The sequence below is a fragment of the Ornithodoros turicata genome, chromosome 5 (genome assembly GCF_037126465.1).
Source record: "Ornithodoros turicata isolate Travis chromosome 5, ASM3712646v1, whole genome shotgun sequence".
Taxonomy (NCBI): Eukaryota; Metazoa; Arthropoda; class Arachnida; order Ixodida; family Argasidae; genus Ornithodoros; species Ornithodoros turicata.
This window is the reverse complement of record NC_088205.1, coordinates 1,613,990-1,634,994: the sequence shown is the minus strand read 5'-3', so window position 1 is coordinate 1,634,994 and position 21,005 is coordinate 1,613,990. Positions and strand designations below refer to the sequence as shown.

The window sequence follows — 21,005 nt, the reverse complement described above, 5'->3', positions numbered from 1 at the left end:
CGTTGTGTCATTTTAGGTCTTTGTCTCGCCCCAACATGCAATGTCACCAACCGGCCCACTATGTTTCTCTTTAGCTCAATATGTTTTTGTCAAATTTCCATTCGTGTTAAAACTATAAGGGAGAAAAAAGCGGGAGCAATGACAAGGATAACGAGGGGAGTGGTAAAAACGCTTTCGTCGGTCCCTAAAGACGGTCTCTGACGCTACAGAACAGAGAACGTTACAAAAGTCAGTGCCGATTGCTGAAACCTTCAAGAATGATGCACGGGGTGTTTGCTTTTATTCGACACAGAGTTTTCTTTGTGAAATAAAAGCTATGAGAGCTGCACAGCTGCCGCTTTTGCAAGGTGGGTTATACGACGGGGAGGACATGCTGCGCAAAATAGTGTATAGTTAGATGGACTCTCGCCCCTTCTCCCTATCAAAATTGCTTGATCCCTGGCCGAATCTAGCCCACCAACGCTATGCGCACAAAGCTCTTTTCACCTTTCTGGACACAATCGGAGTTCGACCCTTATTGTGAAAGGTTTCATTCCGCTATTCCATTATTTCGTAGTTATTATTATTGTTGAGTGTGTAGTTATGTAATTATCAAATGACTGATTACTAGCCGTTTTCGGGCACATCCCAGATTGCAGAACTGAGGACAAAGGGTCAGCGCATTTTCAGAAAAGGAGCACGTGCTTCCGGAAATCCGTCGTGCGATCTTGCCGCCGATATTGAAACCATACACTTAGCAAAACCATGAAGCGATGAAAGCACAAGCCCATATATGGGGAAGGCGACTTATCCAGGCCTAGATAACCTGTCTCGCTAGACCGGGATTATCCTTCTGTCCTCTTTTGCGCCGGTTTTCAGTTTCCGCAGGATTCCATGGCAAAATGTGGCGATGGATATTTCCAAGGACATCTCGTTTCGAATTTTTTGTTACTATCTTTTTCTTGTTCCACATGTGAGAAAGAGCTTCAAGAATGTATGGTTTTATCTTCCGGTAAGCCTCTCGAAACCCGTAGAAACCCCTGTCGACGACGTATTTACCTGATAGCACTGACTTCAGGTATTGCATTCTCTCTAGGCACCTATTACATCAACAGAAATCGTTTTTCAAGCGAAATCTAACCATTGTGTGACGGAACACTCATGAATGAACGATCTTGTCATTATCTGGCATGCCGTTTTGTGGTCGAGGTCCCTTCATTCACGCTAGGTACGATTATGCGCTGTAAACACACCCACACTGAGCGCGATGTTACGGGCCATTTCAGCTTCTGCACCGCAAGAAGGAACAGGTTTTCTTTTTTGGACCCGTTCAAGGAGCATGGAAGGCACTTGGAACATATATTCTTTTTGCTACGTCACATAAACACACTACCTTGAGGAACCGTGACTCGAAATATTTCTTCTGGGAAGTGCGAATTCGCTGAGACAATTGATTTTGCAAGAGGGCGCACACCGGCTGTGACCTAGCCTCCTCGCGTCTCGTGACGTAAGGTGACAGAGTACTTTTCATTGTCCACCGAGGATCATCAGCTAGCGAGAGCGACCAGTCGAGACGCGGGGCGAAATGCGACTGCAAAAAGAAAGAAGAAAGCGCCCGACTCAGCATTGATGAGGAACATGACGCTGCAGTCTACAAGCCTATAGGAAAGCAGTTTTTTTTTTTTTTTACCCGCGAGATTGAAAGCTCTCTTGCGCTCCAAGGTTACGCGCTGCATTCTTAGTTTTTGTGCGAATATGTGTCCCAGGGTGCGTAATCCTAATTTCTAGTTCTTCCGACATATTTGTTCTCGAGTCTTTCCGTGCTCCTTCAATATGCTTCAGCTTGCGTGTGACGTACATTCTCAAAAGGTATTTCAGGCGTCCAGTCCAACGCCGTTGTGTTGTTTTCCTCCAAAGGTGCGACGCCCCCTGTACGATGGTCGCCGTTCGCACCATTGCTCAGCTGAAGACTCGTCGTGCTCTGTCTGTCGTCAGGAGTGCTTCGTCGCTTCCGGCGCTTGTTGCCCTGTTGCGAATTAAACGAAAATTAATTACATGGCAGCATATTGTAAATAAGATAGACTACGTCTATGGTTATTTTGCAACTTAATACTTTATTCCGTCTTTTACCTCAGATATTTGCGAGGAGACAAAAAAATAAATAAATAAAAATCACAAGTTGCTGCAATAACTGGAGTAAACGATTTCTATTAGTTAGGTAAGTAGGGGTGAATAGTGAGCGTGCTTGCCTATTGATCCCAAGTTTGCGGGTTGGAATCTGGCCGAGGACATCAGCAACTAGGTGACAGGGTACAAGTTACTTAGACACGCCGTCTTCCGCGGTGGGCTGGGGTTCCGGTGCACGTTAAAGCACCCTGTCCCCTACGACTTCTGCTGTCCGCTCTTCATCTGTCCACGTCCGTAAGCTACTCATAGCCACAGCTGTTTCGCGACGCTTATAGAATGCACAGAATTTAAGAACAAAGCCATCCTCAAATGGGCAAAATTAATTCATAGACCCAACTGTGGCGGTCATAGTTGCCGCGCGAAGTAAAGTCATGCTCCCGTACCTCCCGCTCTCTTGCTGTTGGTACCCACCACTCTTTTATTGTACCGATCAACCGCAATCACACTTTATCTATCGGGAATGCATGATAGTTGCGTTATCCTACGCATGTAGCCGGGCTTGCGCTCTGAGAGCGGCGAACCGAGAACGGCGAGAGTGATCACACCCAGGTTCGCCGTACTCTCGAGACGTGCCCACGAGGGAGAGAAGCGAGACTTCCACGCGCGCTACGAAGCAATCCTTTTTATTTTTATTGGTCTTCTTCTTCGCTTTGATTGGTTGGTCGCTGCCGTCCGCCATCGTGCTTAGATGGCGTAGGAAAGCGGTCCTCCGGTGACCACTAAGCTACCTCCCTGCCGTTGCGGGCGCTGTTGCGGAAGCCCGCCCGGTAGTAGGAACGTAGCTTACCATGGCTGACCCGCGCAGCCGCACGGTTTTTGGTCTAGATAAAAGGTAGGGCACGTTTCGTAGGGCAGCTTTCGCAGGGCAGATGAAGGATCTGCTGGCCTGATCTCACGATCGTCTGTGTTATGATGACCGATATGCACGTTGCGGTTGCGCGACCCTCTAGATCGACGATGTCCCAATATGCTTCGGAATTGCCGTAATAGCAGCCCATTTGGAACAGTATGTTTGCAACCACATACTGCAAACATATTAAAGCGGGATTTCGTTGTATCTGCTTAAGCGGATGACATCTCACGACTCCAAGACGACGAGCAATTGGGCTAGTTAGTGCGAATGCATAATGAAGTAAACTCGACGCAAAAGGCAAAGGGACGGAGGAACAGACAGCACGTCGTCGTGATGACTTCGAACGCAAATGGCGCACGCGTCCATCAGTTTGTGCACAGTGGATGAGTAGATACTGGTGGGCGAGGCACAGTCGCAGGAGTACCACCTTAGTTGTACGTATTGTATTGCACATAACCCTGTAGCTGTCTAGTTGCAACAATACTCCAAAAGCCGGGAGACGGCATAACTGGACAAAAAAGTAGAGAACTCCGACTTAACATAACAAAATAACCAAAGATGGGGACCGAGGAAGCTTCTATAGTCGTGGTACACACGTGGTGACCCCTCGGTTTGTAACAAAAACCGTGGCCCCCTTCCCGAACAATACTCCCATCTCCTTACAAGGGGCGACCAGTTGTATAATCTCTCATCCAGTTTGGCACTGATGATGTCCGTCGCATGACAGATGAAACGTCTGAGTAAAACTCGTTATTTTGTTATGTTAAGTCGGAGTTCTCTACTTTTTTGTCCAGCTGTCTAGTTGTAAGATAATGCGTCTGCATGCTAGAGTTGTACAGACCATTTGCTTGATGCATAATGTATAGGGGCTGTACAGAGATTCAACTATACACAGAACAACATGTTCTACTATGTTCTTCGTAATACATTTCCCCATCACAGCCACGATGAGTGCAGAAACCTGTACTGTACTCTACTCTACTCTACGTCTCAGATTTTCTTCTCCCCACTTTCTCATGGTCATGTTCTACAAAGGCATGTTCTACGTATGGCAAAATTCCCGGATGCCAAATGCTGAAAACGAAAAAAAAAAAAAGAATTTTTGCTTCCTTTGGACTTAGCTCAGGATCGTGGCGAAAACTAATTTAATGTAGTGTGGCCACACGTGCATTGAACATCGGTATCCATATTAGCATACATCGTAGCGGCCTCGGTGGCTCAGTCGGTAGCGTGTTCGCCTTCTGATCCCGAGATAGCGGGTTCGAACCCGGCCGAGGACGCCAGCAACTTGGTGGCAGGGCACAAGTTGCTCAGACACGCCGTCTTCCGCGAGGGACGTTAAATACGGGGTGCCGTGTGGTGAGCTTTCATCGCACGTTAAAGAACCCTCAGGTGGGCAAAAGCAATCCACAGACCGACCGCTGTGGTGTCGCTCATGATCTCGGTTGTCTCGCGGCGTAAACACCCAATTATTATTATTATTAACATACACCGTGCATTTTCAGTCCCTGCCAGTTGATATTGCGATCCGTTTTTCTACGTCATACAAAAAGCAAGTTATACAAAACGCAACAACGGACGAAGCACTGGTCTTGCATCACATACGCGATCGAAATAATTGTTACGAAAGCTTGTACGCCAGAAGAAGACACAAAAGCCTAACTTCGACCTTTCCCATCTTCGTCTCCCCTTAATTCTACTTGATACCCTATTTCTAAAGCTTAGGGACCTCGGTGAAGCAAAGTGCAACTATATCCCGTAAGTAGTTTCTGCAGTAGAGACATGTTAGTCCCACGTATATAGGCGACCATTGCCCTGGCACCCATGTAGATGTTACCAATGAAAATTTTCTCAACACTTTTCCGCCTTCGTCGGTTTTCTCTCTTTCGTTGTTTTTTTCTTTTCGTCTTCTTCACATTCCCATTTTCTCTATCAACAATTATTCTCCAATTCCAAGCGCTCACCCAGCCGTCACTTTTGTATAACTACCATTTGCATAATTTTTATTTCCATATCTATCGCCTATCTTAATTTCGTTTGCCCACAACTCATCCGCGTCCTATGCAATGTGAATAAAATGTAATAAGATTATCTCTATTGACAGAGCGGCTCGATGTAGAGGTGTGTCCCAAGAGGGTTGTTATAATATCTGCTATACTCGTTGCTTCGGATGCCTTCGGCCAGTTACATTGATTAGAATATTTTAAAAAATATTCTGTACATGCCTTAGTGATAAGACACGCATTCTTTCATTGAGTTCCAGCGAATTCGCCTGGTCATTTCCTGGCCAGATTCTGAGCGCTTGTGTTCGCGTGATCAAAACGTAGCAATCTCGCGCGTTCGCGTGTCGCTTTTCCTAGCGTCAGGAATCTGCCAGGTAGCACTTATTTTGCTCGGTCCCGATTGGCTGGGCGGCGCATTGCACAGCTGCATCCGCTGTCGTCACATCCGAACCGCGAGGGCCCGCATTGGCCCTGATTGGCCTGCACGCTCAAGTTAACATGGGTTAGCAGACGATAAAACCTGAACACGAGCGACCGCGACGACCCCAGCGTAAAACTGCTAGGTTGCTGGCACTCACGTTCGGGTGGCAACGGTCACATGACCCAGCGCGGGCAACAGACTAGCAATTTCCGAGTGCTAGGCTTCGCTGCCACGAAATGACCACACGAATTTGCTGTGATTGTGCGCTGTTTTGAGCAGTCTTCTTTCAAATCGGAGTCAAATGTTTGGCAGGACAAAGTCGGAAGGTGTAGCGACAGTGGCGAGGGGAAAACATATAATGCAAGTTAGCTGGCGAGTCATAGGAATACCGCCAGACTGAGGGACAGGCAAGGAAGGAAAGGAAACGTCGAAGGGGCTCCAAAGTGCGGAGATTTCTTCTCGCTAAATGAAAAATCCCCCGCGGGATTCATCCGCTGCATCGATTGTGAGTTCGATAGAAGAAAAAAACGCAATTTACGCGTTTCTCTTTCCTTCTCCCTCTCATGAAGCGTGACAATGCAGAGAGGCCTCGGATTGGTTTCCTCAAACGATCTCCCGGGATGACTGGGCAAATTCTTTGAGGAGAGGAATGAGGGCCAACTCTGCATTGTCGGCCTTCTTCCGAAGGAGAGGGAAAGAGAAGAGAGGGAGGGAAGGAGAGGGAAAGAGAAGAGAGGGAAAGTGGGAAACCCATTTAAGGAAAGAAGGTAGCTGGGTTGAGCGAGCGTTCCCTCGACGTCGCCTTCTTCCTCCCTGTTCGAATTTCTTGGCTTGCTGTGTTGGAAGACCGTTGTGTCGACCCATTTTGTTCCCCTCTATTGGGGATTTACTTTCTATGGCAGTGACGTCACTGTGGAGAAACCGCTGACTATAAAATTCGATTATCAATAATGTACTGCGAGTTAACGAAATAATTTGCACGATATGACTCGGAGCATCATAAAAAGATCTTGTGGCAGCGTATTTTTTAAAAACCTTTCGTTTGTGCCCGGGCTCTAGCTTGAAGTAAGAGGCAAGCGAGCTGGTTTAACTGAACTTGTAGGTAACCTTTCCTTATACTTCCCCATACTCAAGGAAATGTTATACGCAAGTTCTAACACGAAGCCTGTGTCAACAGTGCTGTCACAAAAGATAGTTATTGTTATCGCCTTCCTAAGTTACACATTGCACGGCAATTTAAAGGAAGAAGGAACATCGGAGCATTCGCTGGAAAGTACGTTTTCCCACAAACTGTGGTGATGGTGATGACAATAGTAGCAGAGAAAGCGAACTTGACACTGGGTGTAGGCTTGGACAAGTTGGGGAAGATCCACGAAACAAGAATACGAGGCAGAAACGAGAGACAAAGTAGAAGCACAGAGACAAAGTTTGTCTCTCGTTTCCGCGTCGTATTCTTGTTTCACGCATACTGGGTAACATACGTACTTTCTTGTATGTCGTCGGTTCGGTCCTCTTGATGAGGAATGTCTCCACGCTGTTCTGCCTCAAGTAAGCGTCACGAGTCTCTCCAAACCCGGGTTCGACGGCGTACGAATCACCCAGGGCTTCCAGGGTCGCCTTCGAGACATGAACGCGGCTGAAACAGTAAGTAGCATCGAAGAAGTCACGTACGGAATATTTCACTTCAGGAATTCCTTTTGTGTGCAATTTCCGAACAAGCCAAGCAGAAGTTCCCTTGGCTGAAATATATGGGAAACCATGAAGTAAGGGACACCCAACATGTCAATATTAGTGCTACGTATCGTTGCACGGCGGCATCGACTGACACGAACTTGAAGCACGAGAGACTGCCAGTTTTACGAAAGACAATGATTCTGAAGTAACAAAAGCGGCATACGGGCAGCCGATGACATCTTCTGCCTCAGATCTTTGACGAGATCGTGCCTTTCATCCTTAGCCAGTGTAAATAATCCCGAGTTATTATTTAGTAAGAAAACAGGAACCCTGTGCTTTTTTAAGACGCATCCCCTATGAACGACTTTACAGCATAACGTACTGAGCCTGCCGTGTGGTGGTGGAGCTAATGAAAGAGCTCACCGTTGTCGGCCTCACAAAGGGTACCTTGTACTCTCCTACTGCTGTGTGTCTGCTGTGGGCCTATCTCGCTAAAGAACGCATGACATTTTAAATATGATTAGGATTATAACATCAAGTACAGAGAAGTAAACTACTCAAGATAAGAAGGTAGAAGACTACGGAGATAGATCACTAGTGCTGTTGACACGGGATTTCTGAGAGCTACATCTGAATGCACGAGCAGTTTTCAAAACGAGGCGTACTGTTTCCACTTCGCGCGTCCATCATGGTCTCACTCTTTGGAGTTCTGGACATCGAAACTGGAAGGGCGGAGGAGCTTCTGCAACATAACCCTATTCCGAGCACGCACACTGACGTCGTTCAGCCTTCTCAGCCTCAGTTGACCTGAGACAGATCATAGTACCACTGAATTCATGTTCTCTTTTTTTCCACGTTGTTTGGAAAACAGTTCCGGCTAATCGAGCTTCTTGAAGCCGGTATCTCAGGGAATGTGCTTAAACAATCAGCTCATGTCAGGTTTATCACTGTTTGGCTACACTGTATTTAAAATGCGATAGCAAACAGCCAAACACGGTGTAATTGAGATATAGTATAGGTACCCTGAAAGTATTTAGCACAAAGCATCAGGTATAGAATCAAGTATTTAATACAAATGCAACCAATCAGCGGTGGTGCTGATGTTCAGTATGGTCATCGTGTGACGTAAACCCACGAATTATCAGCTGATATCCTACAGAAATTTCCGTCCTTACAGGAGATAGATTGCGAAATTGATGTTAGGTGCCCCGAAACTCATCCTTGCTTCCCTGCTGAAGTCACCCCAAGCAGCACAATGTACAGAAAGTCGAGTGCAATAGGGGTGGACGTATGTGTCTTATCAATGTTCATTAGTTTCACCAGTCTTTTCAAGGCCTTCCACCTACTCGTCCACCCCTATTGCACTCGACTTTCAGTACATTGTGCTGCTTGGGACGTAGGATACAGCGTTATTGAAGGATGTGCTTGATAAGGTTGCCAGAACGTGTTAGAGAATCATAAACCGTACGTAGAACACAAGCTTTACACGATACAAGATACACGATACCTTCCATTCCCGATACCTTGCATTACAGGTTTTGTCCTCGCAATCGCTTTGAGATGCTGTATCCTACGTATTGTGATAATACCAACTCCTTGAATGCTTGACAATCCACCGATAGTGCTTTTAACATTGGTTCAAAACTTCCTTAGTTATTTTGATTTTCTCTGTTTTCGGTACCCGCAACTGATCAGAGACCCTGTATATCATTCTTCAAATATTTTTACTACTACTTCTCTATTTTTTTGCTTCTTTACCCAGCATGCCGTCTTATGCGCTCAGAATAAGTTGATGAAGCCTACATTTCCAGCCCCCCCCCCCTTCCGTTTCCATATTCATTGGTGCAAAACTGCTGCCCCATTTTACTTTTGCCCAAATACCTACTGTCAGGCGATATTTCTCAGACAGCCACGTCGTATTATGACAAAGTTATACTAAAAAAGAACAGCGTCTTTCACGAATTTTTATTCGCTGTTCTTTTTTTAGTTTCAGTTGATTTCTCGCAAATACATTTGACGATGTACTTGTGCACTTCTCCTCAAGAATCGATCATATCCAAAGCAGTCCTTCCCTACAATGCGCGCCACTGACACATTCAGGGGCGGATCCATGATTTTTTCTGAGAGGGGGTGTCCAGCCCTGGTCAGCATGGTAGATTTACGATCTAAGTCAATTAAACACTATGTGAAGACAGAAATGGAGGAGGAGGTCAGGACATCCCCCCCCCCCCCTTCTAGATCCGCCCCTGGACACATTTAAGTTTTCTTTGTCGAGCTATCGAAGCAACTGCCTTCCGAGGTCGTGTTCTTCGAATCTGTTGCGACATTTAGTGAAGGGCCCCGGTCCCTTTGTGGTTATTGTACTATTCTGTAATTATCACAATTATCCGTTTACTGTCTCATGATGCGGTTACGTTGTATAGTTTTCTTATACTGTGAGTACATAGACATTACTTCGTAGTTCCGTCTGGTTTAGCTGTATTCTTTCTTTTTCTGTACCTGCATGGGCCCCGAGACCGGGCCTGAAGTATTCTCAAATAAATATTGAATAAATAAAAACTGCATTGTACGCGATATCAGAAAGGTGGGTAAAATGCTGTATTAGGAGAGCTTGACGAGCCCCGCTCTCAGTGTCAGCATGGACGCCAGACTGCTGTTTTTGCACTATTAATGCAACCGAAGAAATAAACTATGAGACCAACATGTAATCCCTAAAGCAGTGATGGTAATCTTTTTTTTTTTTTTTTCAGGCAAGCATATCATATCACATGGTTCCTGTCAACTGGCGCGACTATTCTTCAGTTAGTGTAAACGTTCAGTTAATCTTAAGTGCGTTCCGAGTTTGCACCGCAGTATTTGAAACCCATAACTTGTTCGGAGTCGTGGAACGTGTTCAAGGTGCCGCGTGAATGGACGTAAGAAGTTAACACTCCGCAAGCGTAATGAAATAAGGGAACGAGGTATATGAGCGACTATGTTTCTGTTGACCTCGTACAGTTCCCATATCGACCAGATCTCGCTCGCACGAGCGGATAAATCGCCGCTAGCCACACGCGAGTATTTCCAGTATAGCCACGCCAGACAAGTGGTTGCATGTTTGCAGAAGGTAGCGAATCTTTTATCGACCCGTGTAGCGTTCAGTGATTGCATTCGCCATCTGTCGATGGAATCTCGCCAGGTGGCTGATTACGTCCCATCAAAAAGTTATAAAGCAATCACCTTCCCCAAAATAGGCACTCCGGGAATATATAATTTGCGCAATAGAATTGAAAGGATCAAGTTTCAACTGAATGGGAGAAGTTTGATGTAAGAGTGCGCTGTGCTACATGCAGCGACGATGGAAAGGTGTTGCGTTGTAAGAACGAGGTGGAAGAAATGACGTGAAAGGGAGCACAAAGGGAACAATGAAGCTGGTCACTAGAACGATCTCTTTGTCTATCTTTTTACGTTTTCTATACCATCCGTCTTATCTCATCCGTGCAATTGCTTCCGGAAACTTGGAGACTTTTGGAATTGGTTTGTGGTCATGAGAAATAACCAGAGGACATCGCTAGAGAAGAGGGAGACAGAAAAGAAAAATACAACAGTTGTTTCCTTTGTCTAGTTCCTTTTTCGTTTCGTCCTCCCTCTGGTGTTACGATTTTTCGTATTGTTTTCTCGCTGTATTTCCCAATCTTTGTCATGACTCCCAACGTTTTCAACTTCAACGTTCGGGAACTTCTGCTATAGAAGGATCTTCTTGCTCCACACTCTGAGGACATTAAGGACAGCATCCTGGCGCCATAACACTATTTGTGCACACGATCAAGAACGGCGTCGTGAATAGCGTCTCTAGTCTCGAAATATGTCCACGAGGCAGCAGAATGACATCCAATTCTGTAGCCTAGAAGTTGTTATTTGTAGCTTCTCTAGTGAACTCATAGAAACAAGCTGAGCGCTTTGAAAACGTGCAGTTCATATATTAGGCGTAAACTTTCTGGTTGTTAATAAACCAATAGGAACCGTCACAAAATGAAGTAGTCAAGTAATAATGTTTTTGTTTACCCGGCGATGCCTCCCGATTCCATGTGGTTGGCGAGTGTGACGTCATTGGACCAGACGTCGAACTGCCACTTGTGCAGCCCAAGTACACCGCACAGAACAGACCCGGTGTGGATGCCGATTCTCATGTTGAGGTCTACGCTGGTTTTCTGCCGAACAAATCTGAAATATGAGATTAGTGCAACTTATTGTGTGGCCCAGGGGAGTCTTTCTGTAAAGCAGCATTCGTAAGTGATCATCTAGCTTCGCATGGATGTATCCCTTGCAGTGTATAATTCCAGTGTTCGCTAGTTTCATCAAAACGTGAGCCTGGATACTACAGATGTCTTTCCGTTTTGTTTCAGAATTTCTCGATTCCAGGCATTTACCTGTGCTCCTTGGCTCCTTCAGTTACGCTACCTGGAAACATTGTTCGCGATTACCCTGCCCCTAGGAAAGCAATTTTGTTCGCTTTTTTTTTTTGCGCGAGTAACAACCAGAAGCCGATTTGATGACGATTCGATGATGATTGCTTCGCGCTTTGTGGCACAAAGCTAACGTCTTTCCTTACACGAAAAAATCGCAAGAGCACATTTGGCACAACAACAGCTATGTATCTGACGATGGGATGAGCTATTCTCGCACATTTGGCACGTCGCTGCGTCTCCTTATCAAAACAGTTCATGTAGTCCATATAGTGTTAGAGCAGAGCAAAGGAGCCACTGTTGTCCAGCGTTCGATGCCTTTCTATGAGAGAGTCTCTATGAATGCAAGTCTGAGTAGCCAATCGTTCTATCGACATAGTAAAAAAGTAATAATAATAATAACGACAAAAAGAACAAAAAAAAACATCAAATAAGCGATCGCTCGAGCGCGCAGCCTTTATAACCCGAAATTCTCACAATGCCGTTCAGCGTTAGCTGAACGTTGAACATAAAAGCGTGTACTTTGCGCTCTCAGAATAAAGGGATGTGCTGTGTAGCAAGGCACTGAAGCGCACAAGCAAATGTATTGTACCGAATGCATACCGTACCTTATTTACTACTTAAGACTAAGGGATAGAAGGAAAAAGAAACAATTTCGAGAAATTTGTTTACTATTTAAAAATTTTAGGGCTATGCGAATATAGGAATTTTCTCGAATACCGAAAGGAATGGTGGTGTATTTGATTCGAACTTGAAGTTCCAGCGTTGTCTTCTCCAGATTCGGGCAGTTCCGAAACTACTCCAGTTAGCCCGAAAACGCCATAAGAGAAGGTGGTGTACAGCAAAGTTAGTGCTGCTTCGCGTGAAGATACGCGTACGAATATCACTGTGAGCGGCGTGCATCCGTATGTACCAATATGTGGACGCTCCATTCACTATTCACTTCGGTTATGCAACTGTCAGTTTCGTATCTGACGCGCGCATTTATCGATCCGCTTCGGTTTTAAAACGACAATTCGCACAGCCCTTTAAAAGTTTGCGTCCAGCTCTTGCGACGAGTCCATCTTCCCGGCTTATACGCGCGATTTCCTGTTTTTTAAGACATCGGCTTTCAGGAATTCCAAAGTCGGGAAGCTCTGATCCTTTTCACTGTCGGACAAGGCTTAAGAATGAGCTTTCCGCTCCACTTCGAGCGTTCGTTGTGTCTACATTCCATGCTCAAGCTCCAAGAAACTGCAATGAGAAGCACAAGGTGTGCATTGCAGGGAAGCATTGCACAAATCCTCGAGCCCATATTCATCGATCCGAGCATAAGGAAGCCTTTCCTAGGAAAGCGCTTGCAACTTGCAAGAAGGATATAGCGAAAGCTAAGCCCTTCTGCGAAACGGCTCTTAGCATAAGAAAGCCATCTTCTGATACGGCCAACGTGCCGCTGTCGAGAATCTTGTTCTCTCTAGCGTCGTCTGGCCCCGGATTGTCATAAGGATCGATTTGCAAATGGCACGGAGTCCGGAGCAATTTGTAGAGGAATGAAGTCAAGCCAATCAACTGTCTCACAGCACCGATAACTGTGATCCTCTAATGAAGGGTATCTTATTGTCTGCTCCGTCTCAGCACATCTTTGATCTTTAATGAAGTTCCGCAGATGAATTGCCGGCAAAATTAACACATTCCTTCACAAATACATGGACTCCAACATTTAAAACGAATGAATGAAATTACTAATGAATTAGACGTGGACTGATATCAATGCAAAGTAAGAAGATGGTTTAATTGCTTATCTGTCAGTACCCCGTTAATCGCTTCATAGATTATCGTAACGAAAACCTGTTAGCGAAAATGCGCAGCGAGACGTGTTAGTGTAAAGAATAAGCATGGAATATATGGTATTAAATATGCATTTTATTGAATATGCGCGCTTAAAGTTGATGGTACCACTGCAGTGGCGTAGCCAAGGAAGTGGGGTGGGGAGTTAAATCCCCCACCCCACCCCACCCCACCCCACCCCACCCCACCCCACCCCAAACCCCAAACCCCAAACCCCAAACCCCACGAAATCGTACCTTTTGTAGTGCACTTGGGAGTGAGAAACAAGGGAACTCCTCCTTCCCCATGTAAAGTCGCCTTCTCGAAATATTTTTCTGTCTACGCCACTGTACCACTGTGCGTGCACCAACCAAAATAAATGATAATGCATTAGCTGGTGTGTATTAGAAACAGATATGTTATGGTCCTTTAGAAGGTACAGATTTACGTGATATGAAAGTTACGCGTGAATGTTTTTTTTTTTTTTTCGATCGAAGTCCCATTTCACGCTTCCTTGCCGTCACTATAACGTTCCCACATGAAGGGACCATACATCGGCGAGACTGGTACTGCGTTTATGGTGTCCTTCTTTTACAATTGCGAAGCATTTCGCGTGTTTTTATAGTTTTGCCTTTAGTGTAGGTGGCCTTCAGATGTGGTTCCAGTGCGATACCCATGATGTAGAAAGCTGCGGAACAGGCATTGCAGAGTGCTTGGATTTTATTTATCTTTACAGTTCACAAAACAAACGCGGCTTTCTTTCACGTTTTCAAATTTTCACGTTATTTACACACAATCACACCATATGTCATCGATCAAATTTTCGACGGCAAGCGTTCCACTGTTCTTTTTTTTTTTTTTGCTTTTTTTTCTGTTGTGTTCAAACTCCAGTACTTTATCTTGAGCGACCTCTTAAAGTAAGTTTTGTCCTGCCTAGGTGGAAGAAGGTGCTGCACGAGACTACCTGCTCTCGTGTCGACTATGTAGTAACCACATGGCACAAAGAATAGGTGTCCGGTACTTTCTAAGAATCATGGGAGAAAGATGGACTTCCGTGTCTACGCTAGCAGGCGACGCACGCTATGGGTGCTGGAGGAAGATGTGCTTGGCTCTAGAAACATCTTTAGAAAGCGGTAAAGCGCGACTGTCAGGAACTCACTAATAAACTGTGCGTTTCTGTGCGTGTACATACATTAATTTACAGACGGTAAGCACGCACGTAATGTAACATTGAGTATAACAGCTTCAAGCGTGCGTCACGTGTGTTATGTTAGGAACACACGTTCGAAGTCCCTTCTTCTCTTCCAACTTCTGCCTCTCCCTCCTCGTCTTTTCTTCGCACATCGCTTACACCACCCATCCCCACAGAGGCTCCGGCCCGGAGCCTAATTAGTTATTTGTGGTTGGAAAGGTACATATTTCTTTAGTTGCTGCGCGTGAGCTCTTCTGAGGAAGGTGTTGTCGTGATTTCCATCGATGTAGACGTCTTGGATTTTGTTGCGGATGTAATACGGACCTTTGTATGGTTTCGTCAGCTTGCCCTTTCGTATATGCGTTCGAAGCAGTACTGGATCTCCGATAGCGTAGTCGGCTGGCTTTCTGTGGATGTTGACTTTCTGCATCTGACTCGTTTGAGATGTTTGTAACAGTGCTCTGGCTGGTTCCCTAATGTGTTCAACGCTTTCGTCTTGAGATACGAGCGCCAGGTCGCTTGCCGAGAGTATGGTGAGTTCCCGAGGTCTTATAGGGTCGTAGCCATATAGTACGTGGAATGGTGAGCGCTGTGTTGCCGAATGGGGATTTGCATTTATTTGAAACAGTATTGGTGCAATATGTTGTTCCCAATCTTGTTGTGAGGACTGACTACTTGTATGGTTGACTGCTTTTGCGAGTACTTGTAGGATAGAACGTTTGTATCTTTCGACGAGACCGTTTGAGCGAGCCAGATATTGTACTGTCAAGGTGTGGGTTATTCCGTGGGATTCGAAAAACTCCCTTGTGGTGTTGCTAGTGTAGGCGCTGTCACCGTCTGAGATCACTGTTTCAGGTTGCCCGTACCTGTATATTATATCGTTTTTCAGGAAGTCAACGACATGTATCGATGCCTTTGATGGAACAGGCTTGTCTAGAACGTATGTTGTGGAGTGGTCCACGGCGGTGATGAGGTACTGGTTAGCAGTGCCTTCGTTGATGGGTCCGATGTGATCCATAGAAACTACTGCGAATGGTCTGTCAAGAATCTCTCGGAAGTGTAGTTGTCCCGTTGGTTGGTTCTGTGGTTTGTGGTTTGGCAGGTTTCGCAGCTGCGAACGTACTCTAGGACATCTGCGTGCAATCCAGGACAGTGGTAGCATGGGAGCAGTGGAGAGCAATACCTCGTGTCCATTGGCTGACACTGTAGCAGTACAGCTGGCTTTTGGTTTTACAGCAATATTGCCAATTCACGGGTTTCTCTGTCCATTCATCTAGGATCAGGTTGCTTCGTTCTGCCATTTTTCGTGATATGAATGTGAGCCATGATCCTGTGTCTAGGATTCCTTCAGTTGTATTCCCATTAATCTTAACCGTTATAACGGGATAAGCTGAGGTGCTTGGATGGATGGTAGAGTTTGCGTGGTATGATTGTTTGCGGTTATGTTCATACCCTGCTCCGACGGAGCTTAAGGTGGGCAAGACTTCGTCGTGCGCTTGCGGTCGAAACATGGAGCATGCTGCGCTTTGTTCGTTTCTTTGCTCAGGAAAAGGACAGTCGCCATTTTTTTGGGGGGGGGGTGTTAGGGGGAATGGTGATTCAGAGAAAACATTGGTGCAACACTGCGGCGACGACTGCATAGCAAGTCGCCGCGAAGCACCAAGTGCGTGATAAAATTTATCGTATTGATAGGTTTTTCTCCTATGACCTCCTTTTACGTTCCTGTTATCTAGGTAGCCGTGTGATGGCACCTCTCGTACAGTTACTCAGTGTAATCAGCCTGCACTGTTTGGGATAAGTATCATTCGGGACAGGTGCACACCAGCATCAATACGTATTTCACCAGCATACGTGGTGGCGGTATGATAGGTCCTTCTCGCGAACACGTATTTGGCTACCACATTTTAAAGCGTTTAGCATAATGTCAAATATGCTGCCTATTCCTGTCTTTCTTTATGAGACGTGTGCGCCGTTTGACTGGCGGCGTCATGCCCATTTCACCACCGACGGAGACGGCGTCAGCGGCGCCAACAAACCAAGTAAAAAACAAAACACAGACACACACAAAACCTGCCGCCATCGTGATCAGTAAGTCGGCGAATACGTGCGTGAGCGAGATGTATTTACGTCGTGCCATTAAATTTCAATAGATTTCGTGTCGTTACCAGCAGACAAAAACAATGCGCGCTTTCGCGTCCGAAAACAGCTAGGTGCGAAGAGGCCCTCGGTGCGCCGGTTTGAAAACGGCGGCGGCGCATATGTCAATGCTAGAGTGAAGCTCACGCATCCTATTTCTATCTTACAGCTCAATTCACAACATCACATTCACCATCTACGACACCAGCCCAAACATACTAAAATGACTACTAAAACATACTAAGAAGTCCTTCTTTCAATGCATGCCTTCCAGATTGTTAACAGCTAGGAAGCCTTTTGATACTGCAAAAACCTTCCCCATGTTACGGAACGCTTGACGGAAGCTGGCTATGCCACGAGCGTAGTTATTTTCGCCGTACAAAGGCATCTTTAGAAGGCGTGTGGTTTTCACCTGGTACGACTATAACAAGGGGGACTCAAAATCACCGCTCTCGAGAACTGCCGGCACAATCCGCCTGGGTCACGTGCTTCCTCCAATTAACGGAGCAGTAATTGGAGGCAACGTGAACCTCGTTCCGAGGCGGTTGACAGGCTCTCCGGTGTCATATTACCATCTCCTAGTCGCTTCCGTTATCCAGCATGAAAGATCAGGTAGGAAGGAAGGGTGAAAAGTGAAGAGTCGAAAGTCAGTGAGGACAAAAGCGAAGGGGTAACAAAGTGTAACGAATGCGGGACATTTCCTTGAGTTTGAGAAAACACAATCAGACAGGTACAATGTGGGTACGCAGCTTTCTGAAACTCAAGGCCATTTTTCAGGTGCGCACCTGAAAACCAGTGTTAGCTCTCAGATCGCGGACAAGGAAATGCGTGGACCGTGAACACAGCCTCAGCAATTGTGTATTTACCGCTATACAATGAGATGTTATGAGCTTGGGAAGTTCATGTTGGCAACGCGCGGATACGGGACACTAAGGAGTAAACACAAACATCGATTGTGTTGTGTTCGTTTATTCCTTCATGTCTTTCCGCGCGTCGGTAGCACGGACTCTCCAAGCGCATATTTACGTTGCAATACAGTTTTAGGTTTTATGTTAGATTAGATTAGATTAGATTGAAAAGTAAAGTATTGTGGTTTTTACCAGAACGCTTATAGTTGACTGTCGCCACAGTTTCCCCTCAAGTCGACCCAGGACGCACACTATCCCCTCTGTCCCCCATTTCCTTCCCGCTGTCCTCCCTCCATCTGTACACATCTGTACGCTGCTCATAGCCACAGTTGCTTTGCGGCGCTAATACGGAATAAAAAAAAGAAAGTTGACTGCGCAACGCCCACTAGGGTATGGTGGGGTTACTGATGAAGGGAGTCTGGCCATTGGGAGGAGTCACAAAAAGAGGCTCGACCTGTCAATCACAGTTTCGCTCCTCTGATTGGTTTGCTTTTTACCAAGGGGGTCGCCATGACACCATACTGCCACCCAAAATGGCGACGAAAACAAACGCAGTGAAGCGGGGATTTCGTGACAAAAAGATTTCACAGACTACTCTGATATTACGCTGCAAATGTACATCCTCATATACGTTTCTCGGAAATCAGTTTCATCTTACGCTCATCCACCGATACCTAACTGAAAATAATACGTTTTTTTCGCCGGTGTTAGGCCTAGTGAACACGGCGATCATAATGAAATCATAACAAAAACGGCAGTGTGCTGTTTAATCTTATATTTAATTGCTGAATTTCATGGATATAAACATTCTTGCCTTTTATATTCCAACTATTCATGCAGATTTGTTTAAAAATCATACCGGCAACAGAATGTGTCCCAGCAGGTGGTTCTGCCGGCAGCGGTATAACGACGGAAGCAGACGACAATTCCCGACGTGCCTTACGCTCCCTAGGTGGCGTTAATCAAATTTGCACCAAAACTCCACTAGTTTTGCAAATTGCGAGAGGTATCCATTTCAATCCCATCCAATCCACTTGCCACCCAAAATGGCGCTGCCCATGTTGGATACGGGGACAAATAGTGAGGATAGGTTTATTGATAGCGCCCCATATATCAAGCCTTCATTGGTCGCCTTCAAAGCCTTCAAAGCTGAAAAAGTGGGTGGAGCTTCAGGTATAGGCATGACCCATTAATGGCCAGACTCCCTTTTAATATACGGCTCTGCTGATGAAGAGACGAGGAAGAAAACGAACATGCGAAAATGAGAAAGAAGTGGAATATCTAATTTGGCACATTGTTACTACAACAACATTACTCGCATTCAATAACGCAACATGGACTGAACGTAAAGTACACTTCTCCGCATATATAATGGTACTGTAGCGAAGCACCCTTTACGGGTATGCACGACGTGATTTCCTACTCTGGTAACTTTCCGATGTTTCAGAAGATCTAGTTTGTAACGGCGTGATAGGATAAAGACAATCTAAATACTTACTTGATGACCTGTATCATGTGGAGACCCATCTCGACGCAGCAGTGGGCATGGTCTGGCCGTGCATGGGGGAGGCCACTTACACAGTAGTAGCAGTCGCCCAGAAGTTTGATTCGAAGGCAATGATTCTCCTGCGGGTTGTCATTATATAAGTCACATATTAGCGAACTTAGATTTATAGTAATGCAAAGAAGAAGAAGAAAAAAAGGAAAGATCTCTGCCCGTTCTTTGTTCTTTCCTACGGACACTTTGTTGTTTTTCCTGATAGATAGTGGATGAATCTACTTTTGCTTTTCAGCAGACGACGACACATGGTAGATGGCGCATAACTAAGGACAAGCTCTGATGCGTTATTAATGGTACATCTGCCTTCCGATATTTTTGATACATATTAGCGTTGGGTGGACGAGCGGTCTGCAAAATATTTGATAGCCGAAGCCATTATAATTATTTTCCCCTGCCATTTTCAACCCTCATTTCCCATTCACTGATGGGTGGGGCCGGGGAAGCTTTTTTGTCTTTAATTTTTGAAAACGAGTAGCCTCAGATGGGCCACGACCTGGTAAATTACGGTCGCCTTTCACCCAATTCATACCACCCTTTTCAAAAGAGAAACACACACTTTTTCACACTTTTTTTTTCCCTCGAATAAACTTACCGCAACAACGACAGAAAGGCCGACTCGTTTCATTCAAAACCGTCGATAATGTATTCATCGACCTGATTGATTGATTGATTGATTTTAAAAGAAAAAAATGGAGATGGTAGTCTCGAGCCACTCGGGACTGGCTACTCCAGGACGCGTTATTAATAAAAGAAAGGGAAACTACACTAGACTCGACGCTTTGAAACTCTTTGAAAGAATAAATGAGAACATCATCACATTCATCGACCTCTCTAAACCATGCTGGGACGGAGCATTCTCGCAGCAAGGATGCGATGAAAGAAGAGGGTGTAGCTTCTCGTCCAACACTCCCTCATGACACATCGCTTGTGGTTACGAGACTCTGTCTTAGCTTTCCAGCAGATAAGCCATCAATTTTTCTTCCATCTCTCGAACGTTCCTTGGAGGGCCATTAGCGGTGTATTCTAATTTTCTAATGCTGATGATGACGCCAGTGATCTTTTATTTAATGACCAAGAAAAATAGGAAACCCACAGAGGTCTTAATACGACGTGAGAGTAGATAAACTGTATACATAGCTCGTCAATTTCCTTCCGTCCCTTATTGCCCATGGAGCGACCTCATTGCCTTAACCTCTCTCAAATAATGGCGGTAACAGCGCGATTTGAGACACACCATAGCTTCCTCTGCAAACCCTCGCGGAGTACTGTTCTCCTCTACGAATACCCCATTATTGCTGCCCTGTGAGTGGGCAGACAGCAAGTCACGTGATTTCTCCAAATCTTATCGTCTCGCACGTGCAGAGACAAACTATCGCAGCGAATACGCCAGGATTATATCGAAAAGTGGGCATGAAGTTTTCATGATAGGATGTGGTATCTTAGCTCTATCCGCAGACCTTACATTTACTGGAGAATGTCGAAATGTGCGATCGATTGCCAACGGACGGTGTATGCACGAGAAATTACAAGCGGTCCATATTGCGCGGGATGTATTGGTGGGATGATATATGATTTTGCCAAAGGGCATAATTGGTTGCAGCTGGCATCACAATATGAAACCCAACACAAAGAGTGCTGCCTTTACGAAAGAATATTGTAAATATGGGGTTTCCGTAGATAGGAAGCATCCTACGCAAACGATAGGATAAACAGTGCTGTCAAATTAACGTTCAACAACGTGACATCAAGCGTTTCAAAGGGACTGCCTTATCACGTTTTCGTATCCTTTATCGTGAACGCGCTTCGGTCTACTAAAACTCCCAATAAAGACGTTGCTGAC

General features: G+C 45.5%; 1 protein-coding gene across 3 annotated transcripts in view; it reads right to left on the bottom strand.

The window, feature by feature from the left end:
* LOC135393790 (adenylyl cyclase 78C-like) overlaps window positions 1-21,005 on the bottom strand; it is a 288,020-nt gene that overhangs the window by 13,394 nt on the left and 253,621 nt on the right. For all 3 annotated transcript variants that reach the window (XM_064624059.1, XM_064624060.1, XM_064624061.1), the window contains exons 7-10: window positions 19,103-19,230; window positions 11,162-11,320; window positions 6,929-7,079; window positions 1,838-2,005 (exon numbers count right to left, since the gene is read on the bottom strand). In XM_064624059.1, the coding sequence (XP_064480129.1) occupies window positions 1,838-2,005; window positions 6,929-7,079; window positions 11,162-11,320; window positions 19,103-19,230 (606 nt within the window). The remainder of the gene's footprint in view (window positions 1-1,837; window positions 2,006-6,928; window positions 7,080-11,161; window positions 11,321-19,102; window positions 19,231-21,005) is intronic.